At 43.0% G+C, this 22,771-nt stretch overlaps 1 protein-coding gene across 6 annotated transcripts in view; it reads right to left on the bottom strand.

The window, feature by feature from the left end:
* The window catches only part of nrp1a (neuropilin 1a), a 65,170-nt gene that overhangs the window by 27,049 nt on the left and 15,350 nt on the right, over positions 1-22,771 (bottom strand). For all 6 annotated transcript variants that reach the window (XM_058626746.1, XM_058626727.1, XM_058626762.1 and 3 more), the window contains 4 exons: positions 16,128-16,309; positions 7,910-8,137; positions 5,142-5,297; positions 832-998 (listed from right to left, as the gene is read on the bottom strand). In XM_058626746.1, the coding sequence (XP_058482729.1) occupies positions 832-998; positions 5,142-5,297; positions 7,910-8,137; positions 16,128-16,309 (733 nt within the window). The remainder of the gene's footprint in view (positions 1-831; positions 999-5,141; positions 5,298-7,909; positions 8,138-16,127; positions 16,310-22,771) is intronic.

Raw genomic sequence — 22,771 nt, 5'->3', positions numbered from 1 at the left:
ACTTGGAATATGTGACTTATCCCCATCTGAGGTTGGAGAAACTAAATCTTTAATCTTTTTCCAAGTTTCCCTGGTGGGTGATGATTGCTTAGTGGAGATAAGCCTCAGACAGAAAAATATGACACAGCCTATCCATGTCTGTGTGTGTGTGTGTGTTACTCATGTTATGGGGACCTGAATCTGTTTACACAGTCTAATTGGGGTGGCTTGTCTTCCTTATGGGGACAAAAAGCAAGTCCCCATAATGTACATCATTACATTTTAAGGCGAGGACAAGTTGTATGGTTTGGATGAGGTTAGGGTTAGACAAGTAGTAGTTATGGCGAAGGTTTAAGTAAGTCTCCAGGCAATTAATGGTCCTCTGAATCATGGAAACCAAACCAGACTGTGTGTGTGTGTGTAGGCAGGATGCCTAGACTAAATACCAACATGCCCTGGGGGGGCTCTCTTATCAAAGAGAGGGAAAGTTATCAGGTATGACAGGAAGACAGTGGAAAGGGAGAGAGAGAGACACAGACAGGTAGACAGTGACAGAGAGTAGACACAGGCAATTTTTGTGAGGTGTGGACTCGACCACCCAGAGGTCCATCAGGACGCCTGACATTCATCATCGAAACTGTTGGATTGTTGGTTCTTGTCAGAGTGTTATGGAGAGACAAGACCTCCAGAGACTGAAGGACAAACACAGACACTCCCACTGCGTGTACACCCTTGCTTTATGACTCAGGCCGCTGCCTCTGTTGACTGTTGAAAAAGACTTTCCAACAGTAGCAGCTGAAACTACCTTAAAAAAAATCAATTATTAACCAATCAAAGTAACTAAGGCAGTACCTGTATCCACTCCTTGTTGGAGTCTTCGGCCGGAGTCCATGCGTTTTCATAGTAGTTGAGTCTGGAGCGCTCTGGGGACCAGCTGGGGTTGTACTGGGATGAAGCGATGATTTGGTCTGATGTTATCTCTCCAGATTCCATTCCCAATGGGTCACTGCAGTCAAAGTCTGAGGTGGGGGAGGAAATGGAGAGGGGAGGGGAGCAGATAGAAGGTGGGAGGAAAGGATGGAAATAGGGTGAGTAAAAAAGATTTTTTTGCTGAGTTTGAAAGCACCAGACTGTACCCAGCATGTGCTTTCAGTGTCCTTCTGATTCACGCGCTCATCTCTAGGGAGCAGGACATCACACGACAGGCACTCAGCTCTGTCGGCTGGAAAAGAACAGCGCATCAGTGATGCTTCACTAAATCCTTTCTCTCTCTATCACTTTCTACTCTTTAATGGAAGAAGGATTGAAGTGTTCTACATTAAGATGTAAAAGTGTCTTCATAAAACATTCAAGTGTGGGCTAACTTTACACCAGTATGAGGCGTTTAAGTGTCTTTCACCCCGCTGATTTCTTCCACTGACTGGACCCATTTCCCTCACATCCCTGCGTGGAACTAATCTTTTTTGCACAGAAATCTCTTGGTCTCTTGGGGGAGTTTAGATGCATTGAGTATCTTTATTTTGGGGGGTACATTTCACACCCAACGACCTAGCCAGCCGTGGAAGGCTGTGGCTTCCCTTGTTTGTGTTGACATGGGACAGCCGTTACAGGGCACCCGTGGCCTAAAGACTGAGGTGGGTCAGCTAGGGGTCAGTCTGTCCATCCACTGGAGGTCAGACTTGCTGACACCACCGTGGACAGAGCTGCGGCAACGGATGGGACAAAGTGACATGACCTTTTCATCTGGCCAAGATTTGTATAACCACAACAACGGCGGTATGTGAAGACATGTTTACACAGTCATGGAGAATTCTTCTTTTTATTGTTTATTTACATCTTTGTCAGCTGATGACAACTTTGACTATAGGGCACCTCATTTCAAACCAGGGATTCAACAATTCATTGATTATTGATCGATGACTATTTGGGTTTTCATCATACTCCATCTGAAATCAGCTTTACTAATGCAATGTTACTGTTGCCTCCATCTGTCTTGACATAAAACAAATGATTTCCTGTGTGCAGCACGGGAATGTCCTCAGACAACACAAGACCTAGGAACACAGGAAGTGTTGTGTGGAGCTGAAAGGCTTAGTCAGCATTGTGTGAACTTATTTGACAGTGGTTGGAATGTAAAGGACATCTGTTCATATCCAAAGTTATGCACTAGAGTTTTGAATACCAATCTTTGTTCTCTAAACTGGAAGAACTGAATATGTTGGTGTTTGTGGACAAAATAAGACATTTAAACATGTCATTCTGAGGTTTGGGAAACACTGATTGCAATTTTTTCAAATGTTCTGTCATTCATGGACCAATACAGTAATTAATAAATCAATGAATCACATTTAACTTAAATGAAAACAAGTTTGAAGATGATCGCATGTAAACTCTAGGACAAGATCGCCAAAATGGCCAATTAGTGAACGTTCAATCCAAGATGGCGGCTTTCCTGTTGGTTTTAGAGCTTAGGTCTTCACTATATTTTTTGACCGTCCCGACCTAATGAACGCGTGTAAGTTTTGTGCATGTACGGTAATTGTGCCGTTCAGGGTGAATTTGGACGGGGCGGTGCAAGTATTGGCCCCTCCCACATCCAATTTTCGACATACATTCCCCAAACCCGAGTTTTGGGGCATGGGAAAGGCACACCCTGTGCTCGAACCCTAATAACAGTAGCAGCAGATTTATGAAAGCAGATTACAAAAGTATTTAAATTAAAAATAATGTGAACTAAAATTGTGTTCACATTATTTTTAATTTAAATACGCAGTTATAAGGTGCTCGTGTGTATATGGACAGACACACGCACTCGAGGGCACAGCATGAGGATCGGTGTAGAACTGCTATATGGCTGCTGCCTATGAGCTATAACACAGATGGCCTCTCCATCTGCCACACAGCTAAAACACCTCTGTCACTGGGTCAGAGTGTGTATGTGTGTGTGTGTGAGTGTTGCAGTGTCAGTGCACACTTGCATACGTACGTGCTCACGCATGAGTGAACTGAGTGTTTGTGTGAGGCTGAGAAAACTGTCTCACACCTATCTGCTCACTTCGTTGGCTGCCTGCTCTCGTCTGACGTTTGTACACAGACCAAAATCATCTACTGTAGTTTACTGAAAACACAGCTTCCTTTCATCACCTTATCATCTCTCAACAGTACATTCATCTTTCCATGCAGAAGTGACTGAAAATCCACTGTGTATTATGCATAATGTACCTAGAAATGATTTAAGTGGTACGAGTGTGGTAAAGCGCAGATGGAGTTTGGGCATTTTTTGTACTTACTTCTCAGTTGGTGATGGAAGACAGAGCAAATTGAGCAAATGAAAGTATGTTGGGGTCAGATATTTCACTATGCTGAATGTGAACATTTAATTTGTGAAATCTGATCTTAGATGTGTGATTAAAGCTACTCGGAGCAGAGTAAACGGTCAAGATTTGACATCAGCAGGGATGTTTTGACCGTTTATTGTGTGTATGTGTGTGTGTGTATGTGCTCAGTCCCTGTCTTCCCTTTGGGCAAAACAAAATACTCTTTGGAGATGATTAGTAGATTTGCTGAATGTCATCCATCTCCATTGCTATTCAAAGACTGACTCTGTGTGTGTGTGTCTGGGGTGGTCTGTTCTGTGGACAGATTTATGACTCCTACCGCTGCTCTTCTTCCTTAATGAAATGTTTAGTTGGAGCGTTTTGCAAAATGGGGTGGGAGGTCAAACTCTGTGACGACGATGCAGCATGTAAGTAAAAAACCTTAGGGCATGAGTGTGTGTGTGTGTGTGTGTGCGCGGTGGGGAGGCTGTCTTTCGGAGCCTGTCTGGTCCCACAGTGTTTAAATGTTGGACTCGTAAACCACAGGAGGCCGTTTACAAGAATTCTCAAAGGCAACACATCTCTCAGATGACGAGGAAAGAGGTGTTTATTTAATAATTAATAACCCCTGTGCTTTGTTAAATGAGTGGAAATGTGTCACAACAGGAGCATGAAGCCTCAGTACCTACCTCTAATGTTTAGTCAACTAGCTTTAATTTACCGTATTTTCCGCACTATAAGGCGCACCTAAAAACCTCAAATTTTCTCAAAAGCCGACAGTGCGCCGTATAATCCGGTGCGCCTTATATATGGACCAATACGGTAAGCAGCCGCTGACTTCACGTTCACCAAGACAGGGAGACAGCGCCGGACGACATACGCCACTATCTGCCAGTGGATCGTAAATGCCTGGGCTGATATATCAGTCTCAACTGTGGTCCGAGCTTTCAGGAAGGCAGGAATTGTCACTGAACTGCTAGACAACAGCAGCGACACTGACTCGATTAGTGACGACGCCGACGAGACGGAGCCGGGCATGTTGGATCCCGTATTCGCCCAACTGTTTAATTCGGACACTGAAGAAGAAGAATTCGAGGGATTCGCGGATGAGGAATAACTTGAGCTTTACATGTTTATTTTGTGTGTTGTGTTGTGTGACATTAACGTTTGAGCAACGTTGAGTTATTTATATATTGTTATTGCTTTGCACTATTTCGAGTGTTACTATATTGTGATAGCACTAACGTTTGATTTACCGTAACAGTATCAGACTGTTTTTTACGTGTTTATTGAATCCAGGAAAAGTTCCCCTCCACTATGTGATATAAATGTTGCACTACATGTTATACCCTGCTGTTGTTAAAAGATAAACGAAATACCACATCACATAAAACAGCTGTTTATTCATGTTGGGAGTAAACGGAGTTGTCAGAACGCTGGTCTGTAATCTATAAATAAAGTTTGACTGACCTATCTGACTGTTTTGTTGACATTCCCTTTAGCGCAGCTCCATCTAATGAATGCATAACGTAACCCCAGCCTCTACTGTAGCGTCTATTCTATGCGCCTTATAATGCAGTGCGCCTTATATATGGACAAAGTTTTAAAATAGGCCATTCATTGAAGGTGCGCCTTATAATCCGGTGCGCCTTATAGTGCGGAAAATACGGTAGTATCCTTGCAACCCATATTTTCTTCCAATGGTCCAGTCTCTCTGGACCCCGATTTAATTTCTACCTCACTTATTCAGATCTTTTCATGTCTGCATTCTTTGGCTCGCTCCGTTGGTGCCTCCCTGACAATCCCATCGCTCTTGACTTGTAGTGGTTTTGTGTGTGGGCTCACCCTCGGGAACGGTCCTTTCAATGACGGTGAAGTTTGCAGAGAAGCCCTCCTTCGCGATGGCACTGTCGGTGTTGATTGTCAGTGCCAGGATGCCAGTGTAGGAGATGATCCGACCAGGAGTGTTCTGCCCACAGTACCTCCCGACATATGGACCGACTGGAGAGAGAAACACATTGTAACATTGTTACTCGGTCAGACTTGGGTTAGGTTAATATTTGTTTGTTTGTGAGGTCACAGATGGGCTTTTACTAGCAGCTCCCCCATGTGGAGGTGTGAAAATGAGTGTGTCTATGGCACCGGCTGCATTTTTTACATGACCCCCAATGCGTAAGAAGACACTCTAAGCATTCTTTGCCTGTTTGCTCGTCAAACAGAGAAAGAGAAAGGCGGAACAGGGACCCGGGATGTGGACAGGTCATGATCTCCGTTTATTTGACGGCTGTAAATACTTCAGACGCCTCGTCTTTCCCTACCAAAACTTGTTTGTTTTTTCATTCCTGTGCAGACTGGAGGCAGATGCAGCCAAAGCTGAGTGAGTTTATATTGGGCAGAAAGAATAGGCAGTAGGGAGCAATAAAAGCATGAGCAGGACATGTTCCACTGAACAGATTGGGAAGAAAGGCAAAGCAGGGGCATGGAACACAGCAAGTGAAAGGAGGAGGACTCTGGGAGACCGAGAGTCGGGGAGACATGGGGAAAGACTGATGTGGTAACGAGGGAGAGCAGGAGAGCATAATGACCTTGGCCCTACGCTTCTGATGTGTGCTGCGATCCATGCACATTTATCAGTGTGTGCTCCTGTTAGTGTGCAAGGACCTGTGGCTTATCTGTGATTAGTGATGCTGTGATCAGCGGCGAGTGACAGTCCTGCCTCCTTGTGGCCTCCTGTCATCCAAAACATGCTTTTTCTAGCCCAGCTCCTGCATGAAAGGCCATAGGGTGTCACAGACAGAGACTTGATGGCTCAAGATTAATCTTTGTAACCCAGGTGTGTGCGAGACTATGTTTCCTATCTCCTAGATTATCTATGTGCCTCCACAATTTCTGTGCAATTTCAAAGAACCCTGCTATGAACTCTGTGTCTCTTGTCCGCAGGGAAATAGGATGTGGGAGTAGAGTGTTTTACTTTGCATTGCTTGACCAGCAGGGTGTGTTTTAAGAGGTAGTGCCAAGAAGGGAGGTGTGAGTCCCCCCCCCGTCAGGGAGGCCTGTATTTGCCCGGACATTGGTCAGCTCTGCGCATCCTGACTTCTAGCATGACCCCAGCCTTCTGTGATAATGCACTATCGATCCAGCAGGCACCACAGGAATTGCCAGGCAAAAGGCCATTGCACTATTTTCCACCCCTGACTCATTTTTACATGAGGCTGTGTGTCATAACACTTTTTTTTTTTGAGTCACAAATAGAACGTATTTTCCCTGAGGTACCTTTCGATAAGACATGTATTAAAAGGTGATAATAATGTCAGAAATTTGGCGTGAACCAAGCTTTAATCATTACTTATGTTGAAATTAAACATGTCCCACCTTGACGGAAGCTCGTACAAATGAGCTGACAATGTCAAGCCAGTAGCATATATGTGAGGTGACTAAACTTAAAGTAAATCCACTTGAATAGGCACATATATTGACACTTAAACCCCACCAGTCGTCACTGATAAAAAACAATTTCAATTCTCAGCCACTGATGGGTGACAACAGCTTTCATCTCGCCTGCACCCTGTGCTGGAACAGCCAGGAGAAAAACCAAAAACTTCAAGAGGAGATTTTACTTGCTGAGTTCAAAGCCTGATCTTGGGCAATGAAAGCGTTGCTTTGAACGCTGCTCATCCTTCCCCCTTTATTTTTGCTCTCTCTCCCTTCACCTGCTGTTGTTTTCATGGACTTGAAAATACTTTTTAAAGGCAATATTTTATTGTGTGCCCGAACCTATCATTGCTCAGTTCTGTGACAGAGAGATTCTGGCTATAATCAGGACCAAACTGGACCAAATCCAATTCAATAAGCACTTGTTTTATTCTCTCTCTAGAGGGAAACACGAGGAAATGTCTAGAGGAAATTCCTTTTTGAGTCATTTCCTGCATGATTGGATTGTGCACTCAATGCATTGAGACGCAGCGAGGTAATGACTTAAATATCACAGCATACATTAAACTATGAATTCCCAAGTGTACTGACATCAACAAATCCACCAACACAATACAGCCTGTGACAGAAAAAGGAAGGGTGGGAGGCTGTTGTAATCAGACAGAGTCCGGCAATGAGTGATGACGAAGCATTATGCGCTCATGACGACAGGCTCCTGGAGCCCTGCCAAGCTGGGTTAAGGCAGTTATCCCACCCACCCGGATAATGCCATCATACAGTGTAAAGCTGTTCATTCCCTCTGGAAAAGCAGTGGGAAGCGGAGCTGAACACCCCCTTCCTTCCCCTTCTCTCTTTCCCACTACAAGACTGCAGATTTCTAAGCAATGGGATTAGAGTGAAGTTTAATATGCTGTACCGTGTGAGGTGGTGGCAGCAAAAGTGAATTCAACTAACAAGGTGCAGACTTTTGTGGCACTAATGTAGAGAGCACAACTTCGGGCACTTGTGTAGAGCAGGAGGAAAAATACTTAAAATGTGTTTAAAAGCCTTTTTGAAGAAGACCTCCAAGGTTGAAGGTGTTTAATTGATATGTAACCGTGTCTAAGCAAAGGCTTTTAAAGCACACTTTTAGTTTCTCCTCCTCACAAGAGTGATGTTTTCTGAATATTCTGCTCGCTCACCTCCAGGAAAACCGTCCCAAATCTCCAGTCTGTCATATCGGCAGAACACGCCAGAAGGTGGTGTTGGGTCCGGCTCCAACTCAAAGCTCTCAAACTCCAAAATGATCTCAGACATCTTGGGGGCAAAGATCATGAAAGTGCAGTCCAGGTTGTTGGGGTACTTCTCTGGGAAACCAGGAGATTTTATGACACCGCTGTTGGAGGTGAAGTTCCTGGAGCATTCAGGACCTGCAGGAAAGAGGACAGGAAACAAGGAGGTGAGCGAGAAGATAAGATGATATAAGGGACAAAGGAGGATCTGTTTAGGTGACTGTGGGGGAGGCATTGAGAGGCTATATCTCCCAGTTGTTTACATCCATTTACACACTTTCTGTCTATAACTGCTCGACATCGAGACTTTGATTGTAAACATTAGTGAAAGGACTCAATTACAATAGCATCGAGAAACAATGAATAAACAGTTTGAGTCACTCTGGAAAAACTCTCTCACATACTCTCACACACACACACACACACACACACACACAATATAGAAGAGGTGCTTAGGCAAAGTTCTGGTGTTAATGATGGAAGGCGAGGGCAATGATTGTGCATACATCAACACACACACTTAAACACACAGTTTTACACGAGGGAAAGTCAAAATATTTATTCACAGCTCCCCAGAGAGCTGTCTGTCAGCTGATGACGAGCATTAGCACATTCCCCATGTTAGCCACTTGTCACAGCACCGTGGGCACGAGATTATGATTTGAGAATGAGTGACACATGATGAAAAAAAAATAAAAAATATGCTAGCAGCTGCAGGGAAAGACACATTAGGACGTGTAAATAATGCCAGCTCAAGCACTGTTTCAGAGTGTTAGCAAGCCTGGCTTTGCACAAACTTGCACATACTGAATATGCAGTACTTTGAGGGGAAAAAAAGAGCAGGACAATTATTTGGTGCCATTAGTGGCAGAATTGTTAGAATAACATCATTTTTATGGTACTCTGACAGGCGGCATTATGGGAGCAGATGGTGCCGATCAAGACTAAAATTGCAGAGTTATCGTTAGATAGTGCCTCTGTGCTACAGCCATTGTGGCTTAAATGAATGTGGCAAACTGCATTTTCCACTGTCATTCAAGTATCTCACTTTGCCCCTAATTCAAGACCATCAGGCCCACTTCAGCCTGTCCACCAGTGGAGTAGGAAAGAAGCAAGAGCCATTTCATTTTCTTTTTTCTAAAATTGAAAGCCACGGCAAGCGGCATTTTGACTCTAGAGAGAGAGAGAGTTGACATTTAGTGCAACCGCTAAAGTGTGGCTTTTTGAGCACAGTGGGCACCATTAATTTCACAGCTTCCCCTCATATTTACCCCTGGAAAACAGAACGATTTTGCTGAGTGGGAGCATTCCCTGGGATGAGAGGGTGGACGGATGCTGCCATTCTGCACTTCACCATGCCATATTATGAAGAAATGTCAGCCAGTTTTTGGGTGGTTGGGGGCAGAAGACTACAAATGCAAGATGCTTCTTTTAAAATAGGTGCCCGTGGTTCCTGAGTGCTCTGGACAGCTACAGTATTGGCGCAATTTAGTTTGGTGTGTTGAATTTCCTGTGGATATTGGCTCAAATTCCTGATCCATTTCGACAGCTTCCACCTTGACGCTTATCTCAGATCAGCAGTTAGCCAGAACAGAGTCCACCTTAGGAAATGGTTCACTCCAAACAATGAACAGGCATGTGAAGAAGCATGGGTTTTGTGTTGTTGCACTTTATCCAAACTATTTCATCTGTATTGTTTTTTTAAGACATCTTAGTTAAGTGTGGCATATTTTTTTACACTTTATTGTAATATTTTACATTTGATTCCAATACTTTATTCCTTCTTGTACATTTGCTAATATATTTTTAATATTGTGTTATGTACCTTATTCTTCTATTTGTGTGCATGTTTGCATTTAATGAAAACATTTAATCTTCTATATTTATATATTTTTACATGTTTTTTTGATTTGAAGACAAAATCACATTTACATGTACAGTATATATGCAAGGATGTTTGGAATTATCTCACCACAGGTGTGAACAAAATGAAATGCGACACAAATCAGATGACAAAAAACACATTTGATGGTGGTCTGTTTATAGGAGTGAATGCAAATCTGTCCTAAGGATGCATTAAAGTCCGCCTACTCCCTTAAAATCCTTTGATCGCTTCAGCTTCAGTGACCCAGGGGTTTCTGTACACTTCTCCCTTCTCAGTGCCCCTATGTTATTTTATTAGCCACTAACACAAAATTAACACTGGTTGCTATTATTTCTTTTTTTATTATTATTATTAGTCACATGTCATGTTACAGCTGCGTAAGTAGTGCAGTTTTGACCAGCTCATTTTTCCTCTCTCTTCCTATCACATGCACTCATATAGAGACACAGATGGGTACAGTTTGTAAAGTCAGCCTTGGTTGAAAACATAATTTACAGGTCTGAACGGGGCCTGAGCCAAGGCCAGACTGCATTATTGTCAAATTTTGTGTGTCTGTGTCAACAACACACCCTTCAAGAAAAGGACAGAGTGAAGACCTCACAACAAAACAGAGTGTCAGGAGAAGAAAGAGCACTGCCCTCATTCCCACTGGTAAAATAATCACCCAACAGATCTCTTTTATCTGGGGTCTCGACATGGGAGGGCTATCGTCCCCAGCTTCCCTCGCTACAACCAGCATGCTTTGTGCTGATGTCTGTGTGAGGGAGTCGTCCAGTGACAGCAGACGTGCTTTTTGTGGTGACAGTATCTTGTTTCCTCACGTCTTTGTAGACAAGGAGCTCCAGGAGGAAAATATATCCCTGCTGTTAGCCAAAGGCAAATGCCATGCCCCCCCCTCACTCATTCACTGACACTGTCCTGGTGGACTCATCACCTTGGCAGTGGGAATGGGGACAAAGGCAGGTTTTGAAAACAGGAAACAGAAAAGGGTTTTGTAAATATGACGGGTCTGACTCATTCGCACACAAAGAAACACCAGCTTGACCACAGCGCACCCACGGACACGTCCGCTATACTTTTAAACAAACAGCTGGATTTACGAGGGGAAGTCAGGAGAGAGAAAAGGAGCTAAACCTTGAACGCACCACATTTACTGTCAACCTCCATCCAGGCGCTGCAACGTTTACTGCCGACAGTAATGGATTCTCTTTGCTCTCCTTTATGTCAAGCCTTACTCCTCTGGAGGGGCGGGAGTAAACAAATGTCAGCCCTGCTCACTCTCTGACTGATTAGAGTTTACTTAACAGGACATGTTGGAGCCGGTAAAATGATATTTAATGGAGATCTGATGTCAGTCTTTGCAAGTGTTGGAGATTTATTATAAATCTTAGATAAATGTGGTATGATGTATATTTGAGCATTAAGGGAAAAGGCTGCCTTTCAACTGTTAGTCTTCCTGAGACTTGTCCTCTATGTATCTATTAAGTTGTTGCTCTAAGTGCTGAACACAGAGCACAGACTGGGTGTTCATCATTAGACTAAAACTGTGCAAGGGAGCAGGCGTTAAATGGTATAGCCTCTCACTATTTTTATTTTTTAATCTCTCTCCCTCTCCTTTTCACATATATCATCTACTGCCCTCTCCCCAGTCAGGGTTATTAGGGGCCGGAGCCACAAGGACTGAAGGTGTGCCACCCCCTTCCACCCCTAACAACCCCCACACCCCCTTCACTGTCATTCACCAATAAGCAAAACATGTATAAGAATGATTTGGCTTTAGAATATTATTCAAATTGTTAAGTGTTGTTATTGTTGACATAACCAAGAAGGTAGGTGTGAATAAGCTTTATCTTCAGCCTACACCCTTTTCTGTACTACAGAGGATTCAGTTTCTCTTTTGTCTAAGTATAAGGCTTTTTCCTATTTAAAAACTAACCACAATAAATAACCCAAACTGAACAATGAACTCCTATGCCACAGCTCTTCTCTTTCAACCTGTACCTACACCACACAGACATTAGTTGCCAGAGGGAAATTAACTCTTTCAACACTAAATCAAACATTAACCATGAAGCCTGTGGATTGTCACCCATTCAAACAGATGGGACTGACAGGTTTACACACACACACACACACACACACCCACCCTGAGGCACTGCACTGCCGACATGGAATTTAGTGTGTTGACTGTGGAGAGAACGTCACTTCCCCCCCAAATCCAGTGCGGGAAGACACGGTGCTCTTGGGATTCGGGGGCAGGGGGAAAGCACAGGGGGGAGGCAGGGGTGGAGGTTTGCACTCTCCCTCCAGCTCTCTTTAAAGAGATTTGTTGTCTTGGGTTTCCATGAGGGCTGCGTGTGTGATGACAGTACTTCTCCATGCCAGATGTGACCTATGCCATCAGGGTGTGCTGTCCATGAAAGCAAAATGTACCCTGTGTTAGGCCCCACCCAACACACACATGCACACACCTTGGAAGTGTTTTCACAGGTGTGTGCTCAGAGTAAAAGTGCCTACATCACGGTGACACAATAAACAGGGTTTCTGTGTGAACGATGGTGAACAAGGGAGGCCTCCCACCAGCAGTCAGTCATTCTGCTGCGCTACAGCGAGGAGATGAAGATGAGCTCCTCTGTGCTGTGTAAATGGCACTATCTCTGCCTCTGCGCCCACTTCAATGGGCCCTCAGCCACGCAGCCTTGATGTGGCTCAGAGCAAACTGCTGCACTGTTAAAGGAAAACATATGTCGTGTGTGCATGCTTATACTTAAAACCGTTGGATGTTTCCAAAAACACTCCAGGGTTTCAAATTAAATCGGATGATAAGCAGAGCGACCGCATTTCGATGGTCTCGGTTTCCCAAACTTTTCAGGCTGTTTGTCTTTGCTGCTTCTTATTATCATGTTTTATTTATTTATTTTTTTAAATTCATCATTTCATTAACATCTGTATCTGCAAGCAAAGAGAAACAATACTATATATATTCCTGAATCTCTCATAAATCCCTTCCCTCTATCTCTGTCCCTCACACCATCACACTGCTTTCCTGGCTCTTGCCAGACTTCAGCCAGTGGAGCGAGGCTGCCAATTTGCAGGCTATAAAATAAATAGCCCATGCTAATTAAGATGGTTGGATGGGACTGAGGAGTGGAGGGGGTTAGACAGTGATGTGGAAGTGGCCACAGAGAGCCTCAAAACAACCTGTTCTCTTCCAATTAGACACTTTGCAGGGTTACTGCTCATGAAAGCCAAGGCTGCCAATGCCAGCATGCTGCAATGTGTGAGAGAGCGTATTTACATTGTTTACAGCTTAAATGGGTAAAACGGCATATGTAAACACTGGCATATGATCCCTGATTTGAGTCTCTCTTTGCATAGGTTTGCTTTTTGTGTATATATTTATCTTGCATGTGACCTTTGCTTGTGGTAATCCTGGGATGAAAGGAATTATTAGTTCCTAAGGTTGACCTCCAGTGATTTCCACGCCTTTAATCACACTGATAAACACTCAGCTTTTTTTTTGCATTGCCCTTCATTGGCATTCACAAACGTGAGCCTCCCGTTCCTCTATTTGTTATCAGACCATCTGTGTATCATTAACGTTACATGTGTTAGCCAACACAATGTTTTCCCAACTAATGCGCTGCTTGTTGATAAGCTGTGCTAATAAACTAGCCTCGTATCTCTCTTTCTGCCTTGTACTCCCTCTCTCTCGCTCTCTCGCTCTCCATCTCCCTTTCTGTCTTCAACAAACAGAGTTGTTAATTAATCTCAGAGTGTTGCTCTTGGCATGGCAGCAGAGTAAATTCAAAGCTTTATGAAGGTCTGGATCAACTAAAGAAACAGAAAGTGAAATATTTCCTAGATTTAGTCTACACCTAACAATAATAATAATGACAATAATAATGGTAATAATAATCATAATAATGATAATAATAATGGTAATAATAATAATAATAATAATAATAATAATAAATCCCAAATTCTCATCTAGCTATGACTCTCTTGTCCTGACTGTCCATCTTCTATCCCCACTTACGTCCTCCTCATTTAGTGCCCTCTTTAGTGTGTTCTGCATCTTCTGCCATATCGCTACTGGGCCCTAACACGCCTCATTTACAATCATCTCAGGCTAATTGATGAAATGAGAAATACTGAGCTGGAATGAGGAAGAATGCAGTAGATTTAACTGGCCTATGAAGGGGAATGAGGCAGTGCTGATGAGTTTGCGTATGTCGTGGGTGGAGCGTCGCTTTGATCTCCTAAATGGACCCACACTACACCAGCTGCCCCACCGTGATGGTGACACGCACAAGCTTAAACACACACGTTCACACACACAAAGGCTCAAACACACACACACACACTCTAGACCAGATAAAAAGAAGAGGAGGGACCTCACAGGGCCATCCATCTTGTCTCTGAGGTCACAGGGGCCATTTCATAGAGAGCTGCTGAGGTTAATTAATGAAACCGGAGTCCGTAGCACCTGTCTGCTAGTCGCTCTCCAGATATGCGTTGTCCTCCTCCTGCTTCGTTTAATCCAAACAAAGGAAGGCAGCCAAACAATGAGGGCACACACCCTCATGTTGTGCTGTGCTCTGATAAGATAGACTTCTCCTGAGGAAATTGTTACTTTATCATACACGATTCCTAAGGTTAAATGAGCCATAATCTTATTTTAGGATGAACACTGGGGGGAGGAACCTCAAATTGACCGGATAACGAGATACATGAAAAAACCACAGCAGCAATGGCTACAATGTAATACTTTGGAACAACTGTGATGTCCAATTAAAATGCTTGTTTTTTTTGACAACAAAAAGCTCAAATTGTTTTTTATATGACTGGTTCTGTGGGTGTTAATCAATCATGATTACTCATTTATTGTCATAGAGGACAGGTTAAAAAAAAAATCCCAGAATTTCACATCATTTTGAATAGAATATTCCATTACAACAATGATGGCAGAGTAAGACTCATATCCCACCCATGTCTATGACGAGGCCTGCTTTTTAACATCCAAAACTGGAAAAGTGTCTGTCAATCTTGTTGTTGCACTGCAGCACAAGCACGCAGTCGAGGTTCATGAATGTGACGCTGATTTGCAACCTCTTGTTCAAGCCCTGTGCTGGGTAATCCAATGCATAAAGTAGAAGCATAAGGCATTTTCAAACATTATTTTGAGAGTTTTCTATCCGATTTGTCCGCTGATTCCACAAACATCGTGTTTGTATCCCAGCAAACCATTAAATGTGAACATAGAACTCTCTCCCCATTAATTTAAATAGGAGCCTGGTCGTGTTAAGCTGCCTGTAGGTGTTACCAAGGTGGCTGCCAAGAGGCAAAACTGTCCACGAAGGAAAACCAATAAGCACTTAGAAAACACAAGAACCACAACCAGTCATTAGTTATAATGGCGAGTTCATGCTCTGTCCCGTGCTAGTCCTGTCTTGCCATCTGATGACAAACCAAACACTCGATTCAACATTTGTTGAATCAAAGCAAATGATGCCCTTGTTTATTGTGCTATAATTCACATGGGATGCAAACAGCTACAACCATGGAACATATGGGAGTATGATTCATGGGCTCTGAATAGAGCATATTGCCTGCCATATTGTGAGGGTATAATCTGATGCACTGGTGCTTCGACTAAATCACAAACAAACCATGAAATTAGACCGAGAGGCTCATTCTTCCCCCATTATGAGAATTTATATTGTAATCCTGCTATGTTAGTATGATGATGGATTCAGTTTAAGAGAAATCACGCTGGAATTATTTGTGACGTCACAGTCACTAATGAAACCGAGAGGTCAAATAAGGGATTTTGATTTTAATAAAATATTAATGGTATAGCAGGCAGGATTTTTTGGGAGGTTATTGAAATGTTATTGGTTATTTAAATGCCATAAAACAAGCGTGATTATTGGTAGAAATTGTCAGCGGGATTACCTTCAGCCATTTATCACATCTGAAACTAGTGTATCTGTTCATTTTTATGATGAGGAGCTCAGGATGTCCTACACTTTCAATCCCAAAGTGTGAGTATCTGCCTACTGCAGCTTTAATGTTTTGCCAATTATGAAGTCTGCATTGAATTTCATACAGCTGAAAAACAGAAGGGTTATGAATCTTCAAGTACAAAGAGCACAAGCCTCCTCTGTTCCATGGAGCTATTGTTGTCACGTGTTATACAGCTGGGCTAAAGCGAAGCCACAGCTGCGTCAGGCCACCCACCTGTCTTGAAGATCTCATATCGGATGGAGAAACCTGCTCCATGGGTCTCGTAGTCGGACACAAACTTGATGAAGAGCTGGTTTCCCGAAGACACGACCGGGGAGGGGGCAATCTTCCCGCAGTACTTCCCCACCAGCTGACCGCTCTCATCCACGCCATCTCGCACCTCCACGTAGTCATATCTGAAGAGGAAGAGGTGCAGCGTCAGTCACACTGTGGTGTTAAAAGTCATTTTGTTCACTTTGTCTGGTTTGTCGAATCACTTTGACGTCTTATTGGATCTAATTACACGAGTGGCAAATTAGGATACGGCTGCATACAAGCACAAACATACTCACACTCTCTCTCATTCATACACTGAGGAGCACAAACACACAGAGCCACACAACACATTGTGCAGGTAATGTAGTGGAAATAAAACACCATGTACTAATGAGGTCTCGGGTTAAAACTCGGAGAACAGGTGGGCAGGCATTGATTTCATTACATTGACCTGGCTCATGTACGCGCGCACGCACACACACACACACACAAACTGCTCCCGGCAGTGCTGGGGTCAGGTTTATGTAACGCCTTTAACTAGTGAACTTAACCTGAACAGTCATATGTCCTGTTTAACCTTGTGAGAACACTGACACAACAGTCACAACATGTGTGTGACGGCTTTGTACAAGACTATGGGATGTTGATGGAATCAAACGTGAGTCATTTTTTTGGCCTTTGGCTCTGGAGGGGCGGCATACCGAGTCAGACGGAGCAGGTGGTAAAGCGCTTAAACACACATACACTTTCAAACATTGCGTTCAAATGGAATTTCAGACCCACGGCTGTTAAAAGGAGCAGCCGCTTAATTGAGTCGTTGCAGAGTTTGGGAGCAGGAGAGGGAAACGGCTTTTGAAATAGGACTGGGAACTGGAGCCATGACGCAGGCGCGCACACACACACACACACACACACACACACAGTATGCAGTAGTATGGAATCTGGAATCATAAAAAATAATAATAAAAAAAAAGGGAGTGAGGGTGGTCGTCTCGTTGTCACTGTATATGTTTTCAGGCAGTTTTTAAAAGTTAACATTACATGCTAGAGTTAGTTTTATTCCAGTGCCTCTGTGTGTGTGTGTGTGTACTCTTGCACAAAGATTCAGATGACTTTTCCGTGCTGTGTTTTGACTGTGAGTGACGAGGCAAGCTCCCTTCTAAAAGCAGATTTAGGTTCAGGTTTCCACAGTTCCTAATTGCCTGGAACGTCTGTTCACGCCAGCTTTTCAGCTATGCGGGCTACTTATTGAACATTTTCCTGCTCAAAATCTAACGCTGCCCTGATCCTCCATCTTCATCAGACACCAACTGAAAAAAAACAAAACACGACTATTCACACACTTACATTAAGTGAACAAATTGATTTGAAGGTATGTAAAGTAAAACAGGCAACAGGTGAGCGAGTACATTCAATCACACACATGCTGCCTCTGTTACACAGAAAGTATGTGCCCTCTGGGCAAAGGGGCCTATTTTCACAGTTTTACCTTGATTGCCAAATTACTGTCAAAACATCAGGCCGCCTTAGCAATTTTGAACCCACTTAATTCATGGGATTTTGCACAAAAAGGCGATTTACACTTTGAATGATAGCTCAGGGTGGGCTCCCCAGGTGGGGCCTCACATGTATCCACACGCGCAGTCTTAACCTTTCTCTATGTAAGTGGTTTCAGTCACCTGACGTTTATGAAAACAAAAACAAAAAAACAAAATTGCCACAGCCAGTCAAGACATCGGGTGTCTGTGTCTCAGGTTAAAGGTATTGTATTGAATTTTGGAAAAAATAAATAAATCTGAACCACTTTCAGTGAGCCTTGATAAGAAGTTTTTTTCATCCACTCCATGAAAAGGGTTAAGGTTCATTACAGAATTAATGACAAACTAGCGTGAAATATTCACTTGTCTCCACTTGAGTCGAATCACTTTTAAGTCCAGCTCGTTTCTGTTGCTTTCTCTGAAATCCCCTGCTCGGATTGTTTTGTTGTTGGCTTACTTCTCTTCGCTTTGACTTCAGAAGCTTCGGCTTCCACAAGCACCACTTTGTTTCAGCTACTTTATCAGCTATAGCTTGGTAACAAAAAAATACTAGTTTCACACAGTGTTTACAGTGTTATCAACCCCTGCTTTGCACTAAGCAGCCAGGGAATTACTCATTATTTAGTTTGAAGGCATCATGTTTCTGCTGTAGTGATGTAATTGTCATTCTTGCAGTGAAGTCCTGTTATTTCAAATTGAAATGTATTTATTTTTTTGTTAGTGGAATCAAAAACAGAAGCTGGAGTTTCATTGTTCTGTTTTTCAGACCTAAGATTGTTTTAAGTTCTAAGCCAATTAAAAAAAAATCCATTACACAAATATTGAAAACATTTCATGTCTTCAATTTCTCATTCCTGCAGCATGAGTCATTAATATTGTTGAAGGTAACTGATATAGTAAGGCTCCATCTTGCTTTAAAACCATCACAGGGTACATATTCAACAGAAGCGTCACAGAATAAATAAGAACTGAAAATAATGTCAGAAAGGTCACAATTAAACATGTTGCCCTAATAATTCAGCCCCATATAGAGGTATAAGAATACTGTAAAAAGATGTAGCAAGGGCTTTCAGATTGCAACCCCTCTCCTCTCCATCGACTCACAGCTCACAACAGAGAGCATCAATCTTTCTGTGGGTCTGCTTTGCTCTATCAGCAGACTTATAATTCACCTCAGAGTCTCTGTCTCTGCAGCTCTCTGACTCCTCCCCTGCAACTGTCAAAAGCTGAGCGCTGCCTAAAAAATTGATGTTGAGATGCATCACCGAGACGGAGAGGGAGAGCAGAGCAAGCTGAAGAACACAGCTGAAGAAGCTGAACGAGATTGTGTGAACATATGCATGATATGTGCGCATACAAGTGTGCGTACATGCACAGCATTATGGATATGGATAGTGCATGCAAGTGTAGCATAAAATCATGCAAGCCTGTGAATCGAAGCCAATCAGCTAATGCTTTCATTGTGTCTTTCCTCACAGACTCATTGTTCACCATCCAAAGAGAGAAATCATCTCATTGCTGCCTCCATGTCAACTCATCACACCCCCAGAAAAGCGGTTCATTGCCCATTATCAGCATGCGTGGCCCCCGTGAAGGCGACACAGTGGGAGACAGGATGCAGATGGAAGAGGGGAAAATGCCTTGGGGTTCCTAGCTGTATTCTAAGAAAGAAGAAACACCCAAAATGTCTCCATTTGTGTCTAAATGACTAGCGTGTCAGCCAGAAGTCCGCCAGTTCTGCACCAGTGGGTCCACACACTTGATCCAAGCCCTTATCATCTGGAAGACATTATGGGAAACGCTTGGCATGGCAGTTTGACGCCTACGAAGGACTCTCCTGTTGCCAGTTGTGTTAAATGTAGCTGTAATCCTTTCCTCTAAACACCTGCGGGGACTCGTCCGTAGGGTCAGAGGAAAGTTAACAATCTCTCTATCTAACTTCAGAACATGGACGACTTTAAAAGGAGCAGGGTGGTTCCACTTCTCCGGCCGTTTGCCTCTTAACTGTGTCCTCTTGCATTGTCAAGTTCCTTTTCTCAGGGGCTCGTGTACAAGTTTTTTTTATTAATGTTTTATTACTAGTGCTGTTGTGTTTCTTATTCCTCATGACAATACAATCCAGTTAAGCCATGAACCTATTTATCCGACTTGTCTGTTTTGGGTCTGGGTGGGCCTGACAGCAAACCTGAACACACACACACACACACACACACACACATACAGGGAGCAGCTTACCACAGTGCTAATAGTGAAAACAGTTTGTCAATCCTGTGGGGAAATTAAGGGGTAAAAAAAGGGGAGATGGGTTTGGGGGTGGTTGAGGCATGGCAGCAGCGGGGGGGTGAATGTAATTCTCGACGACCTTCGCTTCACCGATTCAAATGTACTAGCTCGCTTTCTTTCTTCAGGCACAGAAAGAAAGCAATCCGCTAGTGTCAAACGAGAACATTAGCCCTCTTTGCAAAGCCAAAGAGAAGGCGACAAACCGCTGCTCTAACAATATAACAGTTCTGTTGCCCGAAGCTTTCCCATGGAAATAATCTGTCCTCCCTCTATAAATGTCTGTTTGATATAGCTCTACAAAAGCAATACAATCTGAGGCAATGGAATAACGATATGACAGACTGTATAAGCCTCAAACAGTTGGTTAGATTTCTTAATCAGCTCATTTATAAGCTCAGGCATTCTGTGGAAACCCCCAGAACAAAAGCTCTTTCTCTGCTATTACTCTCTTTCAGCATTCAGCTGTACACAGAACAAATGCCTGCCGTGTTTCTCCAGCATTTTCCTTTTTTTTTTTTTTTCGGTTTAATATTTCTATTGCTCGACAACATGTCATCTACAGCATGTCATAACATCTCTGGGTAACACAGGTGAGGCCTGAACAACATGCTCGGCATGACTTTATGAGGCCCACGGAGGCTTGAGCAGGAAAAAAAAGACCTCGTTGTCAGCTGTCAGGAAACTGCGGCCGCTGACTTCACGTGTAAATGAGTCTCGCTTAACAAACTGTCATTGGGGCGCCGGCAAAACATCATTAACGTTTGTACAATGGGGCCCGAGACAAGACTTACTCTTTCCGAGCCTAGAGGCGACATATCACTGCAATAAAATGTACTCTGTTTCTCCACTTTCTTCCTCCTGTACTGCTTCCCCTTCTTGCATGTGACATTCATTAACCCGAGCTACAATAACAAGTTCCCTCTTCCCTCGAAGCCAGTCCGGTTGTAATGACCCAAACACCCGATTGCCCTTAAAGACAAAGAAGGAAAAAAAATAGTAAAGGGCAGTAAAACGAGTCCACATTTTAATGTTCTCAGCTAGAAACATTATCTCTAATAGTCGTAGCCTGAGTTAAGATTTTTATTGAGTGAAAAGACCTCTCCATTAAACCAGATCCTTGACCGTGAGGTATGAAAAAATTGAAAGGTTTTTTTAAGCGATCATCCTCTGCAGTGATGTGTCTCTACTTATTGAATCCACACAAAAAAAATTATTACAGGAGCTGAAAGCCACAGAACTTGCCAACCCACCAAGCAGAATAAACCACTAACCAATCAGGGCTGACAGGTTCAGAAGTGGTTCCTTTTCGGTGCAGGGAGAACGGTGCGATTGCTTTGCTCGCCATCTCCCTGCCACATGGATGGAAGTTAAAAAGGATGGATGAAACGGTGTGGAATACCCGCCCAGACGGCCCAGCTGTGCCCGTTGAGTGTGCCTCTTTGGGTGTCACCGACGTGCGGTAAAAGTCAGCTCCATCATATTTTTAGATGTCATGGCTGGTTCTGATTTTGTGGAGGCATCGGCCACATGTTTGTGAAGCATATTCGCTTTCCTAAGTAGCAATTATCATTAGCATTGATGGATCTAACGTGCCTCCATCCATTAGCTCTCCTAATTACACTGTTGAGAGGTCTGCTGTCGCCAACAATCAAATGAATGAATTTGGCTATTTAGGCTCAATTATGCATCCTTCTTTCCTAGCTTGTACAAAAATCCCTTATTCAGATTGATGACAGAGGGAGCATTCTTTCCTAAAGCAGCAGGATTCTCTGCAAGTTGTGACAAAAAGTCACAATAATGTGATGATATATGTTTAATATGTCCATAATATATAGACAAATGGACTGTATTAGCTTTCTGGTATTTAGCCATTTGTTTTCTATGGTCAACCATAAGATAATCAACACTGGTATCAGTCAGAAACACCTTTGCCTTTAAAACTGCTGACTGAACTTTGATCTTTCATTCTGATGCATTCAACATTTCTGCTTCCACTTATGCTAATCCAAAGCAAAGAGAAATAGATAATATACAAATTAGCTGCTCATTTAACCTAAAATGACCAATAAATGTTAGAGTGCAAAGTCATGGGGCTTAGGTATCAAGGCACTTGACACTAAGGTACACTGCTGTACCAAGAGACTATAGCAGAATTAAAAAAATGCATATAGCTGCATATTCTTTTTTTCCCCTATCATACATATTTTTATCATGAATACAGGGAGAGTAATTACAACTATGAAAACTGCTCATGGCAAAATGGAAACACACATTCACCAAGTTTTGCTAACTGAACTTCAGAAATGAAATTGATTATAGAATACGGCGTCATTCTCTTAGTGTGCGGATAATTATTAGGCTCTGAATGCAAGACTCTGCAAATGAAGCCACAAAACCTGAGGGCACATTTCTAAGAAACACTTCATAGATGTAGCAATGGCCATATTATACAGGAATTTGTACAGAGCTGTTATGCAACAGATTAGTTATACACGCTATTCTCAATAAACATGTTAAAACAAACTCAAATAACATGAACAAAAGAAAACAATTGGTATAAAGGTCTGAAAAATACAGGGGACAGAAAGCAAAGCAATACACTTAAATAGAAAATAGACACAAAGAGAGGTGGAGAAGGAGAAACATTCCAGCCCATTTCTGGGGCCATTACAGCAGGGAATGGCCCCCATTTGTCCCACCCTTGACATTTGAGAGTATCTTAGATTACACAGGAGAAACGAGGGCAGGCAGATGTGAGCAAAGAGAGAGAGAGAGTCCTCC

The sequence above is a fragment of the Solea solea genome, chromosome 1, assembly GCF_958295425.1.
Source record: "Solea solea chromosome 1, fSolSol10.1, whole genome shotgun sequence".
Classification (NCBI taxonomy): Eukaryota; Metazoa; Chordata; class Actinopteri; order Pleuronectiformes; family Soleidae; genus Solea; species Solea solea.
Note: the sequence above shows the minus strand (reverse complement) of the source record. Positions and strands in the feature narration are given on the sequence as shown.